This window comes from Colletotrichum navitas, assembly GCF_030913465.1.
Source record: "Colletotrichum navitas strain CBS 125086 chromosome Unknown LY79scaffold_80, whole genome shotgun sequence".
Taxonomy (NCBI): Eukaryota; Fungi; Ascomycota; class Sordariomycetes; order Glomerellales; family Glomerellaceae; genus Colletotrichum; species Colletotrichum navitas.
Genome location: NW_026850626.1, coordinates 150,212 through 170,094, shown reverse-complemented (window position 1 = coordinate 170,094; position 19,883 = coordinate 150,212). Strand labels below are relative to the sequence as shown.

At 52.9% G+C, this 19,883-nt stretch overlaps 8 protein-coding genes across 8 annotated transcripts; 4 read left to right on the top strand and 4 right to left on the bottom strand.

Moving 5' to 3' along the window:
- The first annotated feature begins 1,171 nt into the window (after nucleotides 1-1,171).
- On the top strand, nucleotides 1,172-2,876 carry LY79DRAFT_566920 (uncharacterized protein). Its single transcript, XM_060558860.1, has 2 exons — nucleotides 1,172-1,498; nucleotides 2,520-2,876. Exons 1-2 carry the CDS (start codon nucleotides 1,431-1,433, stop codon nucleotides 2,740-2,742), a joined length of 291 nt encoding a protein of 96 aa, XP_060409698.1. The 5' UTR covers nucleotides 1,172-1,430; the 3' UTR covers nucleotides 2,743-2,876.
- Nucleotides 2,877-5,481: 2,605 nt separating this feature from the next.
- LY79DRAFT_673177 (muts domain V) lies at nucleotides 5,482-9,337 on the top strand (the record flags this gene model as incomplete). The annotated part of the gene is made up of 5 exons (XM_060564135.1): nucleotides 5,482-5,793; nucleotides 5,854-5,913; nucleotides 5,978-6,149; nucleotides 6,202-8,612; nucleotides 8,663-9,337. The coding sequence occupies 5 exons, from the start codon at nucleotides 5,482-5,484 to the stop codon at nucleotides 9,335-9,337; spliced, it is 3,630 nt and encodes a 1,209-aa protein (XP_060409697.1).
- A 507-nt stretch (nucleotides 9,338-9,844) lies between these two features.
- On the bottom strand, nucleotides 9,845-11,004 carry LY79DRAFT_524440 (homoisocitrate dehydrogenase; the record flags this gene model as incomplete). Its single annotated transcript, XM_060555629.1, has 2 exons — nucleotides 9,845-10,890; nucleotides 10,980-11,004. The coding sequence occupies 2 exons, from the start codon at nucleotides 11,002-11,004 to the stop codon at nucleotides 9,845-9,847; spliced, it is 1,071 nt and encodes a 356-aa protein (XP_060409696.1).
- Nucleotides 11,005-11,639: 635 nt separating this feature from the next.
- LY79DRAFT_390732 (major facilitator superfamily transporter) lies at nucleotides 11,640-13,858 on the bottom strand. Its single transcript, XM_060552935.1, has 2 exons — nucleotides 11,841-13,858; nucleotides 11,640-11,782 (listed from the first exon to the last, which is right to left on the bottom strand). Exons 1-2 carry the CDS (start codon nucleotides 13,686-13,688, stop codon nucleotides 11,765-11,767), a joined length of 1,866 nt encoding a protein of 621 aa, XP_060409695.1. The 5' UTR covers nucleotides 13,689-13,858; the 3' UTR covers nucleotides 11,640-11,764.
- A 1,319-nt stretch (nucleotides 13,859-15,177) lies between these two features.
- LY79DRAFT_593520 (uncharacterized protein) lies at nucleotides 15,178-15,956 on the bottom strand (the record flags this gene model as incomplete). The annotated part of the gene is made up of 2 exons (XM_060561568.1): nucleotides 15,178-15,794; nucleotides 15,860-15,956. 2 exons carry the CDS (start codon nucleotides 15,954-15,956, stop codon nucleotides 15,178-15,180), a joined length of 714 nt encoding a protein of 237 aa, XP_060409694.1.
- A 523-nt stretch (nucleotides 15,957-16,479) lies between these two features.
- LY79DRAFT_390738 (uncharacterized protein) lies at nucleotides 16,480-17,411 on the top strand. Its single transcript, XM_060552936.1, has 2 exons — nucleotides 16,480-16,553; nucleotides 16,758-17,411. The coding sequence occupies exon 2, from the start codon at nucleotides 16,767-16,769 to the stop codon at nucleotides 17,223-17,225; it is 459 nt and encodes a 152-aa protein (XP_060409693.1). The 5' UTR covers nucleotides 16,480-16,553; nucleotides 16,758-16,766; the 3' UTR covers nucleotides 17,226-17,411.
- On the top strand, nucleotides 17,412-18,473 carry LY79DRAFT_390739 (ABC transporter type 1, transmembrane domain-containing protein). The gene is made up of 3 exons (XM_060552937.1): nucleotides 17,412-17,529; nucleotides 17,590-17,926; nucleotides 17,977-18,473. Exons 2-3 carry the CDS (start codon nucleotides 17,658-17,660, stop codon nucleotides 18,275-18,277), a joined length of 570 nt encoding a protein of 189 aa, XP_060409692.1. The 5' UTR covers nucleotides 17,412-17,529; nucleotides 17,590-17,657; the 3' UTR covers nucleotides 18,278-18,473.
- A 760-nt stretch (nucleotides 18,474-19,233) lies between these two features.
- LY79DRAFT_566910 (uncharacterized protein) lies at nucleotides 19,234-19,704 on the bottom strand (the record flags this gene model as incomplete). The annotated part of the gene is made up of 1 exon (XM_060558859.1): nucleotides 19,234-19,704. A coding segment is annotated over one exon (398 nt), but the record flags the coding sequence as incomplete, so codon positions are not given.
- Between the last annotated feature and the right edge of the window lie 179 nt (nucleotides 19,705-19,883).

The window sequence follows — 19,883 nt, the reverse complement described above, 5'->3', positions numbered from 1 at the left end:
TAGAGCAGATCGTCTCCGCTTCCTCTGGGTATAGGTGCCAAACGCCACGAGTACGTACGCGTGTGCCTCTCTTTACTCTGTCTTGTAGGCCAACGTCGCTCCTGACAACATTCTCTAGGGCTGTATCTTCAGGCCCTGTAGTGTTTACTCGCCTTCAGGAAACAAAACACCAGCACGGCCAGGTTTCCGGAACGCGGAGAACAAGGAAAACCCAGGCTTGCGTGTTATACAAGATGGCCCTCCTCGGGCTCCCATGGTTTCCCTGTGCCATGGCGTGGCATACGGTGGCCAAGAAAACGAACGGCTCGCTGCTCCATATGTGCTTTCCCACCGAGACGAGAGATACTGGCTCTCATTCTTCACACCACAAGGATGAAACAAAAGCAACACGGCCAGGCAGGTGGCGATCTTGGATGCTCGATGAAGGGTAACACGAAGAGAGCCCTTGGCTTAACTAGCGGCCACGTGTACGGGAGGGCTGAATCATCATTAGCGCCGGTCGAATGGAGCTTCTTGCCCGACGGAATGTTGCTCGAGCGGGCGAGAAAAGCGCGAAAAGAGATTTGACGGCGCAATACGGTAGGCGAGGTAGGTCAACGGGAGTTGGAGGCGAAGCTCGCAGCGGGAGGGGAAGGATGGCACCGCGATAGGAAACCAGGCGGATGCGGTAGAACGGGACGGAATGCGGCAGAGTGTGGCAGCAAGGGTTCGCCAGGAGGCCTGAGAAGCTTGAAAGGGGCTTGGACTGTTGCAAATGGAGGCAAGGAAGAGAAGATGGCGAAAAGACTCCAAGACTCTCATGCCGAGTCTCACTCGGTCACGGGAGAGAGGTACGTACTCGTCACCGGCATTGGGCTGGGGTTTCCGTCGTCGTTCTAGGTCTTGGGAGGCTGGAAGGATGATGCGGGGAGCTACCTAGTAAGGCTTGGCCAGCAGGGTATTACCGGGCAGCCGAGCCAAATGAGGCATGAGAGCCGAAGTGAGATTGAGTAAATTGAGCATCCGACAGCTTGGCTCAACTCCGCCACTCATCTGGGTCCAGTTCGGAAGGCCAATTGGACGACAGGCAAATCATCTCTCTCTCTCTCTCTCTCTCTCTCTCTCTCTCTCTCTCTCTCTCTCTCTCTCTCTCTCTCTCTCTCTCTCTCTCTCTCTCTCTCTCTCTCTCCTTCTCTCCCTCTTCTCCCCCCTCACCCACCCTATCCTCTCTCGCTTGACGGGAAAGACGGGGGGTTGACCTAGGTAGGGCAAATAGCGGGGGGGTGCTCTGCCTTTTCCAGGCCAGCGACCAAAGATTGCTACCAAGCTAGCATCTACGATCAAGGGGACCACGACTGGAGACTGGGGAAGAATGGGGAAAATGGGGAAGGAAGGACGGGAAACGGGACTGGAAAAGATGGGGGAGGTACCTACCTCTTAGCTATGCTCACATGACTGACTCACTGCTTTTAGCTCAGTTGCTGGTGGGCTTGGAAATATTACACATGTACGGGTACGGGTACCTACTACCCCCCATATCCAACCAAAGGGGGGGAGGAGGGGGTTGGAAGGGAAGGAGCGAATGATAAGGAACAGGTGGGCAAAGCTCTCTCTCTCTCTCTCCAACCGTTCCGTACCTACCCTAGGTAGGTGGGTACCTTCAGTACACTACCTACCTGGGTGTGTACATGTACCCCATGAATTCGCTTCGACAGATTTAAGTTTAGTGTAGGCACGTTGGGTGCCCACCCATGCGATGCGTCCAGGCTTTGGGGTTGGCCGGGAAGTCTAAGCCAATGTCTGTCTGATTCGAGTTCGGTTCATTTATTGCCAGTTGTCGTTGTTGTTGTTGTCGTTGCTGTTGTAACTGGCAGCTCGGGCATGATACTTTTACTGTGTTTCCACAACTTTGGGCGACCCTAAGTACCTAGGTACCTACGAGGGATCGCCTTGTAACTGCCTGTACCTTGTAGCTGGCAGCAGGCGACGAGGAGGAGGAGGAGGGTTGTGTTCGTCCGGAGACTGCTGAAGTGCAGAGTGCAGTTGGACTAAAGTTGGGACCACTCCCTTACCCCATGCCGCTAGTGCTAGGCTCCCAGGCGACACAATAGAGGCAGCAACGGACAACCCTACGTACATACAGTACATGCCTTCTCTCCCACACCCACGCATATAGTACATACTTCTTTCATCTCGACTGCAGCCTTTGGTCCAGTTTGCAGAATCCCACCCTCGTTCTCGCCCCCTCGGGTTGACATCCTTGACATGCACTATTCCCAACCCATCCCATAAGACCCGTCACCTTGCCTTGTCCTGCGAAAGCTTGTCCGCAGTGGTGGGCGACACCCTCGCCTCACGCCCGTTCTCGCAGCGTGCTGTCGTCAGCTCCCAAGTATGCTGCCGTAGTGACAGCCTGTCGCTATATGTTTTTCTTTGCCCGTCGCCTGCGGGGCGCCGCCCGCCATGGGCGCTGACTAGACTAGCACGTATGATAGAATGGTGACCAACCAAATGATGATTGCGACGCTGACAGATGGCAGAGACTCCGTCTGCTCCTGCATGCAAACTAGCCAAGAAAAGTCGACAACCACCTCGTGCATACTGTATATCAATGTCCCCATTCACTCTACGACACAGGCGCACGTCGTCCAACTGTCGGGGAGACCGGAAGAAGAGAAAGAAGGGGGGGTTACGAAGATGGTCTTGGCCCAACCCTCCCCTACTCAACACTTCTGTATTGGCCTAGACTTGTATTGCAGCTAGTGTACAACAGCCAAACTCAACAACATGGAATTGTTCTTGGCTATTCTTGGCAGCAAGAAACGCCTTTTCCCTCTTCCACACTTGATTTCCCGGACTCCGATGTTGTCTTGGCTGTCCGGCGAGCTCGGGGCCAATCACTGCTGTTGGGGCGTAGCGTTTCTTTTTCACATTACCAGACAAGCGGATGCTATGTTATGTTGGACCTGCGGATGCCAGTCTATCACCGTCGTTCATCGACGAAAAAACCCCTTACCAGACGGACCGGCAACCTCAGGATGTGTCGTCGAGTTGCGAACGGGTATTCAACATCACATTGAGGTTTGGCCGAAACCTCCATGCCAAGCAGTTTTCACGTTGCTTCATCCTAGATTCATCCGACCGCTCTTCAACCCATCTGCCGGAGGAAAGGCTATCTCGGCGCCCAGCCTCCCTTCAACAGCACAGTAGGGTATCCGGTGGGCCGGTATGTACTCAAGGCCTAGCGAGAACACTACCTGTCTTGGCAAACCCCAATTTCACCCCCAGTCTGGCGTGTTAGCTACTCGAAATCGACCCTACATCATTCTGCACCACCCTTGCCCTTCTGTCCTATCTCACCGACTACCTGAGACATGGCAGGGCTTAGTGCGCAATGGCTGCCTGCTTATCAAGGGCATTAATATCCTTCACTTGTGGTTATCGGCAGACTTGCGTGCTCGTCACTTGGAATAGGAGCACGTAGGGTAAGGCATAGACAACAAGTACATCTCATCTCGAGGGTCAGCCTCTCGTGCTTCAAAGAGGACGACGGGTGGTGCCAGTAGCATAGTGACCATGTACTATTGACCATTGATACGGATACATATATGTGGGTGCTTAACAGTCACCTGATGCTTTCATATCATGTTCTTTAGGTTTGATGAAACTGCCCGAGTGCCTATCGATGTAGGCGGTCCTGGGGGCTTTCTCCGGACGTTATCTCTAGCGTCGACCCTGTCCGTTTCTAGACACATACAGTGACTCAGATAGATCCGAACGATAGCATGTGAAGCCTTCGGTCCGATCCAGGTCTTGACCAGGTGCAACGTCTTAGACAAAACGACCCTCGTACCCTTCGTTCAAGATCGAACATAGTTTGCCTACCGGCTGTCTTGGACAAGTTTTTCACATCAGATGAGACATTAATACAATGATCTACTTCTTTTGTGTTTCAATCTTGCCTCTGAGGTCTTCTCGTGGCATGTTAAGAGCCAGTTTCGCCCAAGCCTATCCATGCAGAAACGCGGTTGCACCCCCAAGAGATGTGCTCACCATATTTCTCGTTGAAGTTGCATCCTGCTGCCCTGGTTGTTAAAATGTCTGCAAGAAACAAAAGGCGCCGCGTTCATTTTTAGGTCCATCTCTGCCTAAATTATCAAGTCATGTTCTCCGGTTGAGCGCATAGCTTTCGTGCAACAGCTTCACACTCTTGCATTGCCGGTCTGTACCCCTTGCCATGATTGTATACTCGCTGTCGATGGGCAGACTGCCTGACATAACATGAGAAGAGATCCCTATCGAGTGCTGCCCCGGCCGGAGACTTCCAGTAGTAGACCCCCATTTTTACAAAATAGAACAAGCTTGCCTAGTCCGCGTACCACAAGGCCGTCCGAGGAAGGATTCCACATCGAAGCTATACAAACTCTGGCGCTTATTATATACCTGTAGATTCAGTGGTATGGCTGGAATTAGACAGACTATCCAATTGAAGCCTTGCGCCTTTTTGCCGATCCACGGTCCATCCTTATTCCACTGAGCGTAACATTAGATAGTATCACCTAACCCCTTGAGCCCGCCATCAGATGCATTTGAGAGTGCAAAAGGCTTCCTTCGATGGCCGTCTTCGCCCCTCTAATTAACTTCCAACTTCCTGTCGCAAAGTTTAGCGTGTAGGCCTGCCTCGGGGCTTTCCAAAATAAGAGGGACGTTAGCATCTAAGTAACAGGGTGCCCAAAGAGAGCTGCCGCCCTTGAGTCAACCATGAGCCTTGCATCATTTCGATTAGAGGAGCTTAACCCTTCCTTGATGACTGCTACTTTATCAGAAAACAAAACCGTGAAAAATGGCTATGTATAGGATACCAGAGCAGGTAAGCTAGTTTAGGGAAGACCGAGTACTATAACAGCCAGATTAAACATAAGAGTCATCATAGATGGATTAGTCTTCATGCAAAGAATGAAAATAGGAGCATATAGTGTTTGGCAGTCCCGTTGACTGGGTTGTATAAGTCATATTTACTCTGCAGTCACAGCTGATAACGGGCTGACGGTATTGGAACATGGCAGTACGGAGCCCCGGTATGAGTGGAGAATAGTCCACAATTCCCGAAGGTGGGGGGGATCGGAGGCATCGGGCTTGCAAGAGCGGAGACGGCGCACAACCCGTGGCCCTTGCGTCACCACCAGACAGGTACTCGTAGGTACCTACCTTTTAGTGGACCGCCAGCCCCGGTCGTTCAATTAAACGCAAAGCGCGGCTCTCCATGCCAGACGCGCCCTCCAACGCGACTTTTCACGTGTTAGCCTTTCCATCAACGCGTCACCCCCAATGGCAATGTAGGCCTTCCGTCTGTCCGTTGATCAACTGCAACTCGTCGAGCTACTCCTGAAAAGCCTTTCTGCTTCACCACCGTCGTACCCTTTACCTTCTGTCTCCGTTTCCGTCTCCGGATTCAGCCCGTTCTTTACCCAACAACAATCGTTTCCATCACAGAACGCCATCATGGGAGAGAGATCTTCTCCGGCCGTACGCACACCGGCCAAAACCCCGTCAACACTCAAGCGCCAACCATCGTCATCGGCCGGGACCCAAAAGACCATTGTGCAGTTCTTCTCCAAGCCTGCCAGTGCCTCCTCTCGCTCCACCTCCAAGCCTGCGACTTCGGCCCCTGATTCTTCTCCCTGCTTGAGAGAGTCGGCACGAACAAATACTCTTCATAGACCACCGCAGCCCTCGAGCACGACTCCTGTGCCGAGCAGCGATGCCATTGAGCCCGCGAGCTCACAGGAGAATATGGTCACTTCCGCTGTCAAGGTAGCTACTAGAGACGCCTGGCCATCTCCGTCCACCCAAGCTGAGCCTGTCATTTCACAGATCACTTCGCAGGCTACCAATTTGAGACCACCTCTTCCATCCTCAAGTCCGACTCGAAAGGTACGGTGTCAATCCTCTCTGCCATGTCTGTCCCTCGCACTGACCTGACTCTTGCGTCCCTCAGTCCAGAAAGCCAATCAACTATGCCGAACCCTCCGACGATGAGGACGACGATCCTTTTGTTCGTCTTCGAGCATCAGGCACCCGCCGCCGGACCAAGACGCCGGCTACCATTGTTGACGACGGCGATGACTATGAGGACGCTGGGAGCAATGGCCCAGTCGATGAAGATGATGGTTGGTTATGCTCCATAAGCCTTCGCGAGCCACAACCTAATGTTCTATCCAGACATGCTTGACTTCGTTGTTAGTGACGAGTCGGATGCACCTTCGCAATCGAAGAAGCGTAAGCGCCGCGAGCAGACAAAGACAACGCAGCCCCGGAAGAAATCGAATGTATCTTCTCCAGCCAAGGAAGAGCAATATGATGATGACGACATTGACGAAGCCATGCTTGCTATCCCAACTACCTCGACCGCTCAACAGTGGCGTTACGACCCAGACAGCGTGGCTCAGGCCGGAACCCGGACCGCTTCTAAGCCAACAGCCCGTCGTCATACGACACTCAAAGGCAAAGAGAAGGCACATCTGAAGGAGCCCGAGGACAGGTATCCTTGGCTAGCCAATATCATTGACATCAACAAGAAGCCTCCAGGCGATCCGGACTACGACCCCTCCACTGTATATATACCTCCCATGGCGTGGAACAAGTTCTCTCCTTTCGAGAAGCAGTATTGGGAGATCAAACAAAAGCTGTGGGACACCGTCGTCTTCTTCAAGAAGGGCAAGTTCTATGAACTCTACGAGAATGACGCCACAATCGGTCATCAGCTCTTTGACCTGAAGCTTACAGACCGTGTTAATATGCGCATGGTTGGCGTCCCAGAGAGCTCTCTCGACATGTGGGTCAATCAGTTCGTCGCCAAAGGCTACAAAGTCGCCCGAGTTGATCAGATGGAGTCCGCTCTTGGCAAAGAAATGAGAGAGAGGGACGACGCCTCGGCCAAGAACAAGAAAGTCGACAAAATCATCCGCCGAGAGCTGGCTTGCATCTTGACCGGCGGTACCCTCGTTGATGGAAGCATGTTGCAGGACGATCTGGCCACATACTGTGCCTCTATAAAGGAGTCGACCATCGACGACATGCCTGCGTTCGGCATAACATTTGTGGATTGCGCGACTGGTCAATTCTTCATCTCAGAGTTTGAGGATGATGTTGATCTGACCAAATTCGAGACGTTTGTCGCCCAAATCAGCCCGAGAGAGCTTATCCTGGAAAAGTCCCGCATTTCGACAAAGGCGCTTCGGATACTCAAGAACAATACATCGCCCATGACCATTTGGAACTACCTCAAATCAGGCAGTGAGTTCTGGGACGCCGATACTACTCGCCGGGAGCTAGACAGCAGCGACTACTTTGTCACGGAAGATGGCCCTGACGAGGCTTGGCCTGAGACGCTGGCCCAAGCCAGGGACAAGGATCTGCTCATGTCTGCATTTGGTGCCTTGGTTCAATACCTCAGAGTATTGAAACTGGAGGGTGACCTGCTTTCGCAGGGTAACTTTGAGTGGTACACCCCCATTCAGCGTAATGGTACGCTTATCCTCGACGGCCAGACTCTCATCAACTTGGAGGTTTTCTCCAACACAGTGAACGGGGGGCCTGAAGGCACCCTCTTCACCCTTCTCAACCGTTGTGTCACCCCATTCGGCAAACGGTTGTTTCGCCAGTGGGTATGCCATCCTCTATGCGACATCAAGAAGATCAACGAGCGGCTGGATGCCGTCGACATGCTCAACTCCGACAGAGGCGTACGAGAGCAGTTCACCTCTCAAATGACGAAGATGCCGGACTTGGAGCGCCTCATTTCCAGAATACATGCCGCTTCTTGCAAGCCGGAGGACTTCGTACGCGTCCTGGAGGGATTTGAACAGATCGAGTACACCATGAGTCTTCTGGGTTCGTTTGGTGGCGGCAATGGTCTTGTTGACCGGCTTCTCGCTTCCATGCCCAATCTTAGCGAACCTTTGTCCTACTGGAAGACGGCGTTCGATCGGAAGAAGGCCAGGGACGAAAGAATTTTTATCCCTGAACGAAGCATTGAGCAAGACTTTGACAACAGCCAAGATCGCATCGAAGATATCAAACAAGAGTTGCAGGCGCTTCTTGGGAAGAAGAAATCGGAACTGAAGTGCAAGACACTGAAGTTCACCGACGTAGGCAAGGAAATCTACCAGATCGAAGCCCCAAAGGCCGTGAAGGTGCCAAGCAGCTGGCGTCAAATGTCGGCAACTTCAAGTGTCAAGCGATACTACTTCGAAGAGCTCACAGAACTGGTGCGCCAGCTGCAGGAGGCGGAGGAAACTCACTCCCAGATCGTGAAGGAGGTTGCCGAGCGGTTCTTCCGGCGCTTTGATGCAGACTATGAGACGTGGTCGCAGTCGATAAGGATCATTTCACAGCTTGACTGTCTTATTAGTCTTGCAAAGGCGTCGTCCTCGCTGGGTGAGCCGAGCTGTCGGCCTCAATTCATCGACCAGGAACGCAGTGTTGTCGAGTTCGAGGAGCTGCGTCATCCCTGCATGCTGAATGCTGTGGCTGATTTCATCCCTAACGATGTCCAGCTTGGCGGCGGCTCTGCAAAGATCAACCTTCTGACAGGTGCGAATGCCGCCGGCAAGTCGACTGTATTGCGAATGGTCAGTAGAATCATGTCACTGCTCCCTAGGCTCATTGCTAACCGGAACAGTCCTGTATCGCCGTCATTATGGCACAGATTGGGTGCTACGTACCCGCAACTTCCGCCCTATTGACACCTGTCGACCGAATAATGTCACGATTAGGAGCCAACGACAACATTTTCGCTTCTCAGTCGACCTTCTTTGTGGAGTTGTCGGAAACAAAGAAGATCCTATCAGAGGCCACGCCTCGGTCGTTGGTCATCTTGGACGAGCTAGGGCGTGGAACCAGTTCCTACGATGGTGTAGCGGTTGCGCAGGCAGTCTTGCATCATGTAGCGACACATGTGGGCTGTGTGGGCTTCTTTGCGACTCACTACCATTCACTCGCTGCAGAGTTTGAGAACCACCCCGAGATTCGACCGCGCCGGATGCAAATCCACGTAGACGAGGAGCAACGTCGTGTGACGTTCCTCTATAAGCTGGAAGATGGTGTTGCCCAGGGCAGTTTCGGAATGCACTGCGCAGCCATGTGCGGCATCTCCAGCCGTGTAATTGAGCGTGCTGAGGTAGCAGCCAGGGAATGGGAACATACCAGCAGGCTTAAGGAGAGCTTGGAGAAGGCCAAATCAGGTTGCTACATTCCCCTTGGCGTTCTAAGCGACGTATCGTCCCTGCTTAAAGGCGGCGAGGATGTGGCAAAGCGCGGTGTCGAAGTTTTGCTCAGGACTGTTGAGGCACTTTAGAGTCTCCAGATGTTTCAAAAGTAGGTGTATTAGTGGCGCATATCCTTGATTATTTATGTGTAGAGTCTGTTTGCGCTAGGAGCGTCGAAAAGATACTTTTTGGTCCGTACGTCGGAAAAACTATCAGAATGATATCCTAACTATCCGTACTATGAGGTTGAAGGGTCATGATAAGAATGCTATCATAAGCAGTCAAACAAGGATCATCACAGCCGTACACGTACTTCAACATTAGTCCAATCTACTAGTAAAAGCAAGGACATCATATTGCCCATTCCCTGTGACTTCACTATAGCATTTTAACCCATTTTAACAAGTAAAAGACAAGACCAAGGAGGTCAGAAACATGTGCTTTTGGTAGTATGGTAGGTATCAAGGGTGCAGCTACTGCCGCGTCGACTGCCATATCCAGTCCTCGTACGAGCCTGCCTCTCCTATATATCTTCTCTTCTCTTTTCTCCACTTTTTTCGGTTTTATGGTTTTATGGTTTTATGGGTTTTTTTTTCTTACAATCTGCGGAGAATGTCCTCGACAACCTCGTCAGTCTTGGCAGTACCGCCCAGATCGGGGCTGAGGAGCTTGCCCTCCTCGAGGTTGGCGTCGACGGCGGCGTAAATCTTGGCGGCGGCGGCCTCCTCGTTGAGGAACTCGAGCATAAGGGCGGCGCTGCGCAGGGTGGCGATGGGGTTGGCGATGTTCCTGCCCTGGATGTCCGGGGCGCTGCCGTGGCAGGGCTCGCCGATGGCGAAGCCCTCGCCGACGTTGGCGCTGGGGACGAGGCCGAGGGAGCCGACGAGGGCGGCGGCGCCGTCGGAGAGGATGTCGCCGTAGAGGTTGGGGGCGACGATGACGTCGTAGTCCTCGGGCTGGCGGAAGAGCTTGTAGACCATGGAGTCGACGATCTGCTCCTCGACGGCGACGGAGGCGAAGCGGGGGTCGGAGAGGGCGAGCTTGGAGGTGGCGCGGAAGAGGCCGTCGGTCTGGGAGAGGACGTTGGACTTGTGGGTGATGGTGACGAGGGGCGACTTGTGGATGCTGGCGGCGCCGGCGTCGCGGATCTTTTGGCGGCGGAGGGCGATTTCGCCGGCCATGGCGGCGATGCGGTGGGAGGCGCGCTCGCTGATGCGCTTGACGGCCTCGGCGACCTTGCCGTCGGGGCCGTCGTACGTCTTCTCCTCCTTGACGTAGAGGTCCTCGGTGTTCTCGCGGACGATGACCATGTCGATGGGCTTGGCGGCGGTCAGGACGGTCTTGACGGGGCGGACGTTGGCGTAGAGGTCGAGCTTCTTGCGGAGGGCGACGATGGGGGAGGAGTAGCCCTTGACGGCGTTGGTCGGGGAGGAGACGGCGCCGAAGAGGGCGCCATCGCACTCCTTCTTCAGGACCTCGACCGTCTTGTCGGGGAGAGCGGCACCAGTCTGCTCGAACGTCTCGAAGCCAGCCTTGAGGTCGGTGAACTCGAACTTGAGGCCGAGGTAGGAGGGGAGCGCCTCGAGGACGCGGCGGCCGGCGGGGATGACCTCCTTGCCGATGCCGTCACCGGGGATGAGGCCTGGCTGGTGTTAGACGGTGTTGGGGGTTGCGGGGAGGAGCGCATTGGATGACGGAATCGTCAATTGCGGTTGCTAAAGGTGATCCTACCGATTCGCAGAGTTCTGACAGACATGGTGAGCGTCAATTGGCGTCCGGAGTTGGAGCTGAGGGCTGGTTTGGTGGATGGGTTTAACGGACAGAGTTTCAAGCAAGTGAGTACCCGAGGAACGGAACCGGAAGTACATAGAAAAAATTCCCCACGGGCGACATCGGACGTCGGGCCAGCCACACCGAGGGCAGTGCGGCGACCGATAGGCGCAGCATCAACACGTCTACATACAGCCATAGCAGAATCTAAAATGCTCCTTTTGTTCCTACGCGTCATATATACATATGTATACATATGTATAGCATATAAATAGGTTATTCAAACAGTTGCTTTCTGAGCTGAGTCTTGGAATAGGGTGATATGGACATGAGCGTGGAAGACAGGCAGTACATAACAGCCTCAGGCCACCGAGGCCAACTTTTTCCTTTGTATTTTAGCAGCAGCAGCAGACTCATCATTACCATCAAGGCAGCGAACTTAACTATCTCTTGCACGCACTATCAGTTTTTTTTTACTTTGCCTCTGCCAGCGTGACTTTTCTTCGTCTCTTCCGGTGGATTAGATCTGAGAATGGAATTCTCTATCGATTAAGTCTACTTTGACTCCGATCGTGTGCACGAGAGTTGGGCCGACTAGTCTACCCTCACGCCGATGACAGCATTGCTTCTAAGTTCCCATAGTGGATTTATAATTCTATGTAATATAGCATTTCGTAGCTTTTATCTGGCAGCTCCTACAGCCTGTTTATCTTGTTTGACCTCGAACAGCTACTGGGATAGCTGCCTCACTGAGAATGTAGTACCTAGTTCTGTTAGCCTTTACATTCTCTTATCATCTAGAACAAGATAGGTTATACTTACTGTAGCAAACCGACTCTTTCTACGAATCTGTTCGCCGAAAAACACAAGTGTCCATGGAATAATGGACAACACAGCGGCAATGCTGCCTAATAGCGCACCCGCGCGTTCTTCCCCTAGATTCCGAAACAAGGCGCCTGTAACGAGCGGGAATACACCACCCAGAATGTTCCGGCAGCATGATTGTGCAGCGAGTGCTGAGGACGCATATTGGTTGTAGATATCGGCGAAATAGTTGAAAGTGGCCAGGTATACCGAGTAAATGCCCCAGGTTGCTAGACCAATGCCAAAGGCCGGAGCTATCCAATGAAACTCTTGCTTCGAGGTGAAGCCAAAAAGGAAGAGACCGGCAGGCAGCAGTGTAGCCGAAATGCAGGTGAAGTACAAGCGCGATTCGGGGGCCTCGGCGGGAAAACGGCGTCGCATGAAGCGCCAGAACCGCGAAGACTCGTCTGTAGGGCCGTCGGCCCGCCACTGAGGCAATTGGAGCAGCTTATCTTGAAAGACACCGACAACTGTCGCCACTGCAGACCCAACTATCATGGCACTAAAGAAGTAGCCTGACTGTTCGACATCTAGGTGTCTCGTACGTGAAAAGACCAAGGGAATGCTCCCAAATGTACAATAAAGGACGGCCCAGGCAAAAGCACACCAAAGGGAGAAGAAGAACACAACCGGCTCTGTGAAAAGCAGGTGGAATGGGCGCGAGATGGAAACGGACACGAGCTTGGCCAGAGATGCTCGTTCCTCGTCTTCTTTGACCAGCCACCGCAATCTCCGGGGCTCGAACTGGGCCGAGTACGGTCGACTCGAGCGGCAAGTCGGACATGCCTTTTCCGGTCCAGTAGTACAAGAGCTATGCCGGGTATCGTTCGAGTCTGAAGTCGCGTCTGTGTCTCCGTTGCTGGTCGTGGTGCCTTCGGACCACACGCCATAATAGCCCGATTCTTCCCTGGCCTGGTACCAATCGTTCAATGCTTTAGCTTTCCTCGAAAGAACCACTGACCCTCGACTCTCCTCGAAGAGAAGTGCGAGAGCAACAACAACCACTGTGCCGATGATGACTTGGTGCCAGAATATCCACTTCCAAGCCCTCGTCGCATCCTCAGCACCCATTCGCTTCACCATGATGGATGAAACCAAAGGGCCAGCCCCCGTGCCAGCGAGCACCGCGCCACTGAAGAGGGCCATAGGCATATTCCTTTGGTCCTTTGCCCACATATCTGCGATGACACCGCCAATGACGGAGCTGAAGACAGAGCCACCGACACCAACAAGAAATCTCGCGATGAGCATAGCAGCTAGGTTCGGCGCAACGGAACAAACGGCCTGGAAAACGACATAAATCACTCCAGAAATGACGAAAACTGGGTAGCGGCCGTAGATCTCTGAGAGGGGTGCCAGTGCCATGGGTGAGAGTGCAAACCCGATGCAGAAGGTTGTTATCCCCACCAAAACCTTGAGCTGCGAAGTGTCGAGGTCATCGGCCATAATAGACGAGGGCGGGGAGTATGAGCCGGCGGTGTAGGCCGTGAGAAAGGTGGCAATAGACGAAAGCGCCAGCATCAGGTATTTACGCGCTTGAGGCCATTCTAGAGGAGACGTATACCGGGTCAGGTCAGGAACCGCCGGTTTTGATTGTGACTCGATTGACTGATGAGAAGAAATGTCCGCCAACTCGGGAAGAAGCGTATCGAAAGTCAGATATCGATAAATGATGGGGCTGTTGTCGTCAAGACGAGGAGAGCTCCCGGCTGTCCCACAGCCACCATGTGGAATCGGTAACGTGTCGGTTGCCCTCGAATCTCCGGTAGCCTTTTCATTATCTTGGTTTCTGTTTCCATTGATCATGACTGAGATATCAAGCGGGATGACCGCAAGTGTCGATGACGTTTTTGACCTCAAAGGGAACGAACCTGGGGGCCGAGTTCGTATAAGAGCCTACGCAGAACCCATGACCTTAGGCCCACGAATGCGCAAAGAACGATAAAGCTGGGTTGGTGACGGGGGGTTGAAAACTTGGTGAAGTTACCATCGAGGAAGTTACGGAATGTCATTGTATTGGCGACCAGCAGAGTATTTATTGTTTGTTTGTATAAGCCAGGCATTCCCGTACAATGGCCGGTGATGTGGACTTCCAAACGATGCAGGATCTAGGCCCCATGGGGTCGCACTTACTGCGATTGCTGGGTGGTCCTGAAGTCCCAGACCAAGCCCAGGGATTGGGACGAAGAGAGGTGGAACTTGAGTGCGGTGCGATCCTACTCAGTCCACAGGGTACTCGGCAAGCTCGTTATTGGACAGACGGAGGGTGACTACTGGTTTATCTCTCATGCCCTCGTCTAGGTGGTTGAACCTCTTCTCATTATCCGGGACCTGCAAGGTCCAGAAATCGGCATCGATATTCTTCCCGCTCCTTGATGGACCTGTCAGATAGTTCCGTTTTATGTCGTCTGTTTTGCCGTTCTTGAATGGGTCTTGACGTTCTCATGGGAAATACGAAGCATGATTCTCATTCTGAACATGTTTGTAGAAACCCCCAAGATTCCGTGAAGTCTCTGAATCCTGAATCGGCCGGGCTGTCTGCCCCGCAACAATACTAGGCCTCGTAGGGCATACCATACCCACCCTGTTGGAAACCGTCAGCTCCCTCGCTTCGTGACGCCCTTTGCTGATAGGAGGAGACATTAGTGTCAGGACCAAGCGTACAGCATTGGCCGAGCTCGTCTGCGCTACCCACCTACCCCATACACTAGGTAGCTACCTAGTGTCGAGTGCCCAGCTGGGGCAGCACACGGTGTGCGTCTTTTTCTCTTCCCCATTCTATTCCCGGGGAAGCCAGAGGTCGGTCAGTCTACCACAAAGTTGCGTGTGTGACCCAAGATAACGGGTGTTGCTCAGACTCTTAACACTGGGTCAGTATGACATCAATTTCATTACCGTTCAATTCCCGCCGGGCCTTGACTCGTCGCCTGAGACCTCATTGGGACGGTTATCTAACAATTCTCTCCGAGCCTTCATTTGACCGCCACTCAAGTCTTTCCATCCTCCCCTGTACAACCCACGTGGATTGCCAATGTCTAATCTCAAACCCGCCATAAATCCCAAAAGCCGATAACGGCCCAAAGCGGATGTGAGTTGAGGGCGCTTGATTGGTCCCAAATACTATCGGAGTGGGTATTGTGAGATGTCCAAGCATACCCAGACTGGTCACGAGTCAACGGTATAGCCCAACGCAGTGATTCAAATGAGCCTGGAAATTCGTTAATGTTCCTTCTCTGTTCAGGCCCTAGCCTAGTTACTTCGTTGACAATATCTCATCGGGCTCTTCCAGCTCAAGTCATCCTCGATGATCATGTTGTGAGTGTCCGGCGTGGGACGCAGCGGGAAGCTCGGCAATGACCTGTTTTGGATGTAAGTCATGCGCGGCTGGCCAGGTTCCAACATTGGCATCGGGAACAATGCAAGCCGTCTGATATGGCTGAGCTATGTTGAGCTCCGAATGCGCACTCGGCGAGGGGTGCGGGATGCTGATGTTGCCGTCGTTGACGCGGTGTTGCTGCTGTCCGCCGGGAGTACTTCCCTTCTCGAGAGTGTTGGTGGCGCGGCCGGGACTCTCGGTCTCCTGGTGGATGATATGTCTTCGGCGCGCGAAGGCCTGAGCGACAGCAATGCAGAAGACAAGAAAAAGGATGCCCCCAATTGTGCCGCCGATGATGGCAATAAGGGTAGTGACCGGAAGCGATACCTGGGACGCCGCCGGAGTGGAATCAGTCGATGTGGGCTGGGGAGTGATCGCTTCGGTTGACGGAGCTGTCGCCGTCGTAGCGATGAACGTTGAGGTGGCGGAAAGCATGGGCGAGGCGGTGACAGTGGGGGTGTCCTTGGGCGACAACGGCACCGACGAGCCGCTGTCCAGGACTGTTGTTTGGCTTGTGTCGGTGGCAGTGATGGTCACTAATGTGTCACGTCAATGACTTCCAAGCCGGAAGTTAAAGGTTAAGGGGAAGTGGCAGACTCACCAGTGGCAGTCTTGACACGGGAGACACGAGAGATCACTGGACCTCCGGTCTGGAAAGACCCGCCAGGCTGGGTGAGGCGGAAGACTGCGTTGGACATGAGGGGTGCGATATCTTTGTCGTCGTACTGAACTGCGTGCCACTGCATTTTAGGGGCAGCAAGGAAAAGTATTGAAAGAGGAATGTCGGGAAGGATGCGAGAGGATGGGGTGGATGCGAGAAATCCTTATTGATATTGGCAGATGTCAACTTGCGTTATTGCGACGAAGAAGCGCAACCCAGTCCCTACACTCGACGATAGCTCAAGCCGATATGGAGGACAGAACAAGAATAAGAGTGGTGATGATGATGATGCTGGTCAACCAACGCGTCGGGAGGAGGGCAGAATCCATCGACGGGTGAAAGTTGAAAACGAAACAAGCCACGAGCGAGCTAATCGGGCAGGATACCAAAAATCACGAAGAGGAAGGCACCCCCACCTACCTACCTGGTACGCCAGGAACGTTGGGTTTAAATGGAAGGGGCAGGATCATAAGTGAGGCAGTCACGAACGCCATTGGAAGGAGGTCGGCAGACGCAATAGCCACGGTACCTACCTATGTAGATAGGTTCCTGCATACCTTCCTGCTTCCCTTTAACTGTTGCAGTGTTTTCTTCTAGGACATGCCGGCTTTGTATCTGCATATATCCGAGTAAGGTACGTCCTACTTCGATCAACAGAAGCCAACAACATCCACCTACGTACTCCAGGAACCCCTAGGTGCTTGAAGCATCTCAAGCTGGATCCCCCTCCTCTAGCCTCTTTTTCTTTATCGTGGGGTTCTGGCTATTCCTTTGCCGCCTCAGTTCTTGAACCCTATTTGAGAGACGCGCCTCGACTGACTGCATCTACCTTGGGCAGACACGAACAATGGCTGGCCTTTTCCTCTTCCGTGAGGTCTTGGCAGCGATGAACTATGGTTCATCTCGTCCCGGAGACATGCAAGTGGTGTGGTCACAAGCAATTGGCTCACATCAGTCCCAAAGAACCGAAGTAGCAACCCGTGCTATGGTTATTCTTCCCCTTTATACGCCGACTCTCCGGGCTCTGTCTTCGACGACCATCTCTTTGGCAGAGCTATGCAAGGAGGGCCCGGCTGTCCCTGGCAAATATGGCCGCGTGACAAAAGGAGCATTGAACCTCGCCATTCTAGACAGCGTATCTTCCTTTGAATCCCAAGCCTTGACTATCGACTCGAAGGAACCGACCAACCCCGATCTTTGGTCTGACTGCCCTTTAATGCATTTAGCTACCCTCCCTCACATTGAAAACGGCCTTATTAAAATATGCTGGCGATCCGAGTACATCACCTTCAATAGCGACAGTTAAACCGGAACTTGAGGCCTTAGAAAGACTCGCCCAGCCCTTCCAGCCTTGTTGGGAATCGCCGATCCAGCCGAGTGCGTTGCGTTCTGTCTTGCTGCGACAACACCATCGTTCTGCACTCGGTGTTGCCTCAAACCAATTCTCTTACACACGCTTGCTCAACAACTTCAGAAACGTCATGGTCTATCACTTACCACCAAAGCACGCCTGATACATCGTCTGCAGCAGCGTGTATTTTTGTTCAACCTTGAAGTTTTCGTCGTCATGGGTCACCCTCAAGAGCACACTCAATATCCAGCGTCACAATGTAAGCCCTCCTGGACGCATCTCTTTACATTCTGCAATCATCAACACCTTCCGATCATAGGAACCGGAATTGTCGCGGCTTTTATCTGTGCTGCATTGCGTACAGCTCTCGCAGCGGTTCTCGATCGAATGTTCCAAGTCGTTTCGGACTATGGCGCTGGATTGTCGATCACACCAGACACCATCCTTCAAACCTCACGACTGGGTATCACAATCTGCTGCCTCGCACTAGGGGTCTTTGTCGGTAACACAATTCTCTTAAAGAGCCGGGTGGTCTTTGGTGAACTTCAGGCAAAAGATGCGCGAGAGAGGATATTTGGGAAGCTGCTTGCCCGAGACATGAGCTGGTACGATAAGCAGGCGGACGGCATACCCAGCCTCCTCGTTAGAATCGAAACGTGAATCATGCCAGTCCCTGCATATTGACATCCTTTCTGACCTCCGCTAGGCAAATCCGCGAACTGCAGACTGCGACGTCCCAAGTCCTTGGGTTTCTTTTCACCGGGGCCGTTACCTCGATTGCATCCTTTGCCCTCGCCTTGGGCTTCTCCTGGAAGCTAACACTCGTGCTTATTGCTACCGTGCCATCGAAAGTTATTTCTCTGGCGTTGATTAACCAGAGACTTCAGTCTGCAATTGCTCAGAAAAATCTGCACCTCGCCGATGCTTCCAAACAAGTTCACGCCTGCGTCGCCGCAATAGACCTAGTCAAGGTATTCAACGGGTGCAGCCAAGAGATACGGGCGTAAAGTAAGATCATGGATGCTTCTGTAAACCAGTATTTGGTGCAAGCCCGCTGCAATGCTCTTCATATATCTGTCACAGGGGGCTGGGTCTCTTTGCTCTTCGTTGGCGGCTTCTGGTTTGGTCTTTGGCTCGTGACGAAAGGAGAGAACTCCGCGACGATCATCACAACGTTCTACGCTACCCTACAGCACTAGAGGGCGTCTTCGACGTGCTTCCCCAGTACGATGTGCTTGCCAGGGGCATATCTGCAGGTCAAAATCTCAGGCAGATGATGCGAGGACCACTGGCAAAGGGCCCACAAGGAAAGCCTGCAGCCGTTTTGATTCCCAGTTAGTGTGTTGGTGAAGTGCAAGTGAAGCAAGTGAGTAGTTCTCAAAGATGTGCTACAATGATTTGATCAGCTGAAATTCTCAGGTGAGCTTTGCATATCCATCTCAACCGCACAAAATGGTTTTGGATAGGTCTTCTTTCTACTTCCCTGCCGGTGAAACCCGATTCATACTGGGGAGTAGCGGCTCTAGGAAGAGCACGTTAGGTAACCTCCTGGTCAACTTATACGAGACTTTCCTGGGCAAGATACTCATCGACGGACGACCACTCGAGACACTGGAAAAAGAATGGGTGCGGAAGAACGTTACCCTGGTTCAGCAAGGCAGCCAACTCTTTGACAACACATTCCTATGGAACGTTGCCTTGGGTCAGTCGGCAACAGCAGACTCTGTCAGAGCAGCATGCGACATGTCTCTTCTGCAGTCCACTCTCTTATCTCTGCCCTGTGGAGTGTACACGAAGATTGGGCCATCTGGGCAGTCATCCTAACAATACTGCCCAACTTGACTTGCAAAAACAAGCTCAGGCTCATTGTGGGCTTGGTGTTTTGCTCCATCGCTGCAGCTTGTACGCCGGTGTTCTCCTTTTGCTTTTCTCAACTTCTTGCGACATTCTGGGCCGCTGGAGACCAAGTTACTGCTGGTCGAGAATGGGCTACCTGTCTGATCATGGTTGCTATCATCAGCGGGGTGTCCATATTTCTAGAACGGTACCTTATGGAACACGTTGGTCAGGCTTGGGCAAACGCTCTTCGTCTGGAAGCGATGAAGGGGCGTTTTTCGACAACCAAAATCATGGTTCGATGATCCCAAAAACTCGGCAAGCGACATTGGCGAATGCTTGGACAGGCATGCAGAAGAGATAAGAAATCTGTTATCGCGCTTCATGCCCGTCGTTGCTATGGTTGTAGTGATGGCCACCATATCGATCACCTGGGCACTGTCGATCTCGTGGAAGCTCACAATGGTGGCCCTGTCCAGTTTGCCTGTCGTTATAACTGCTGCCACGGGCCTGTCTATTGTCGGAACCAAGTGGGAGGCAGTTTGCAACGAGGGGGCAACAGAGACGGCGTCGGTCATGCATGAAACGCTTAACATCCGTTGTGTCCGGGCTTTCACCCTGGAATGGCACTTTAGCGAGAGGCATGCCCAGTTGGTCAAATCGACATATAGACTCGGGCTGCAGAGAGGGCTGTACTTGGGACCGCTCTTCGGTCTTATTCAATGCACCGACTTCTTCATTGTTGCACCCGTTGGCTGGTAGGGATGTATCTGACGG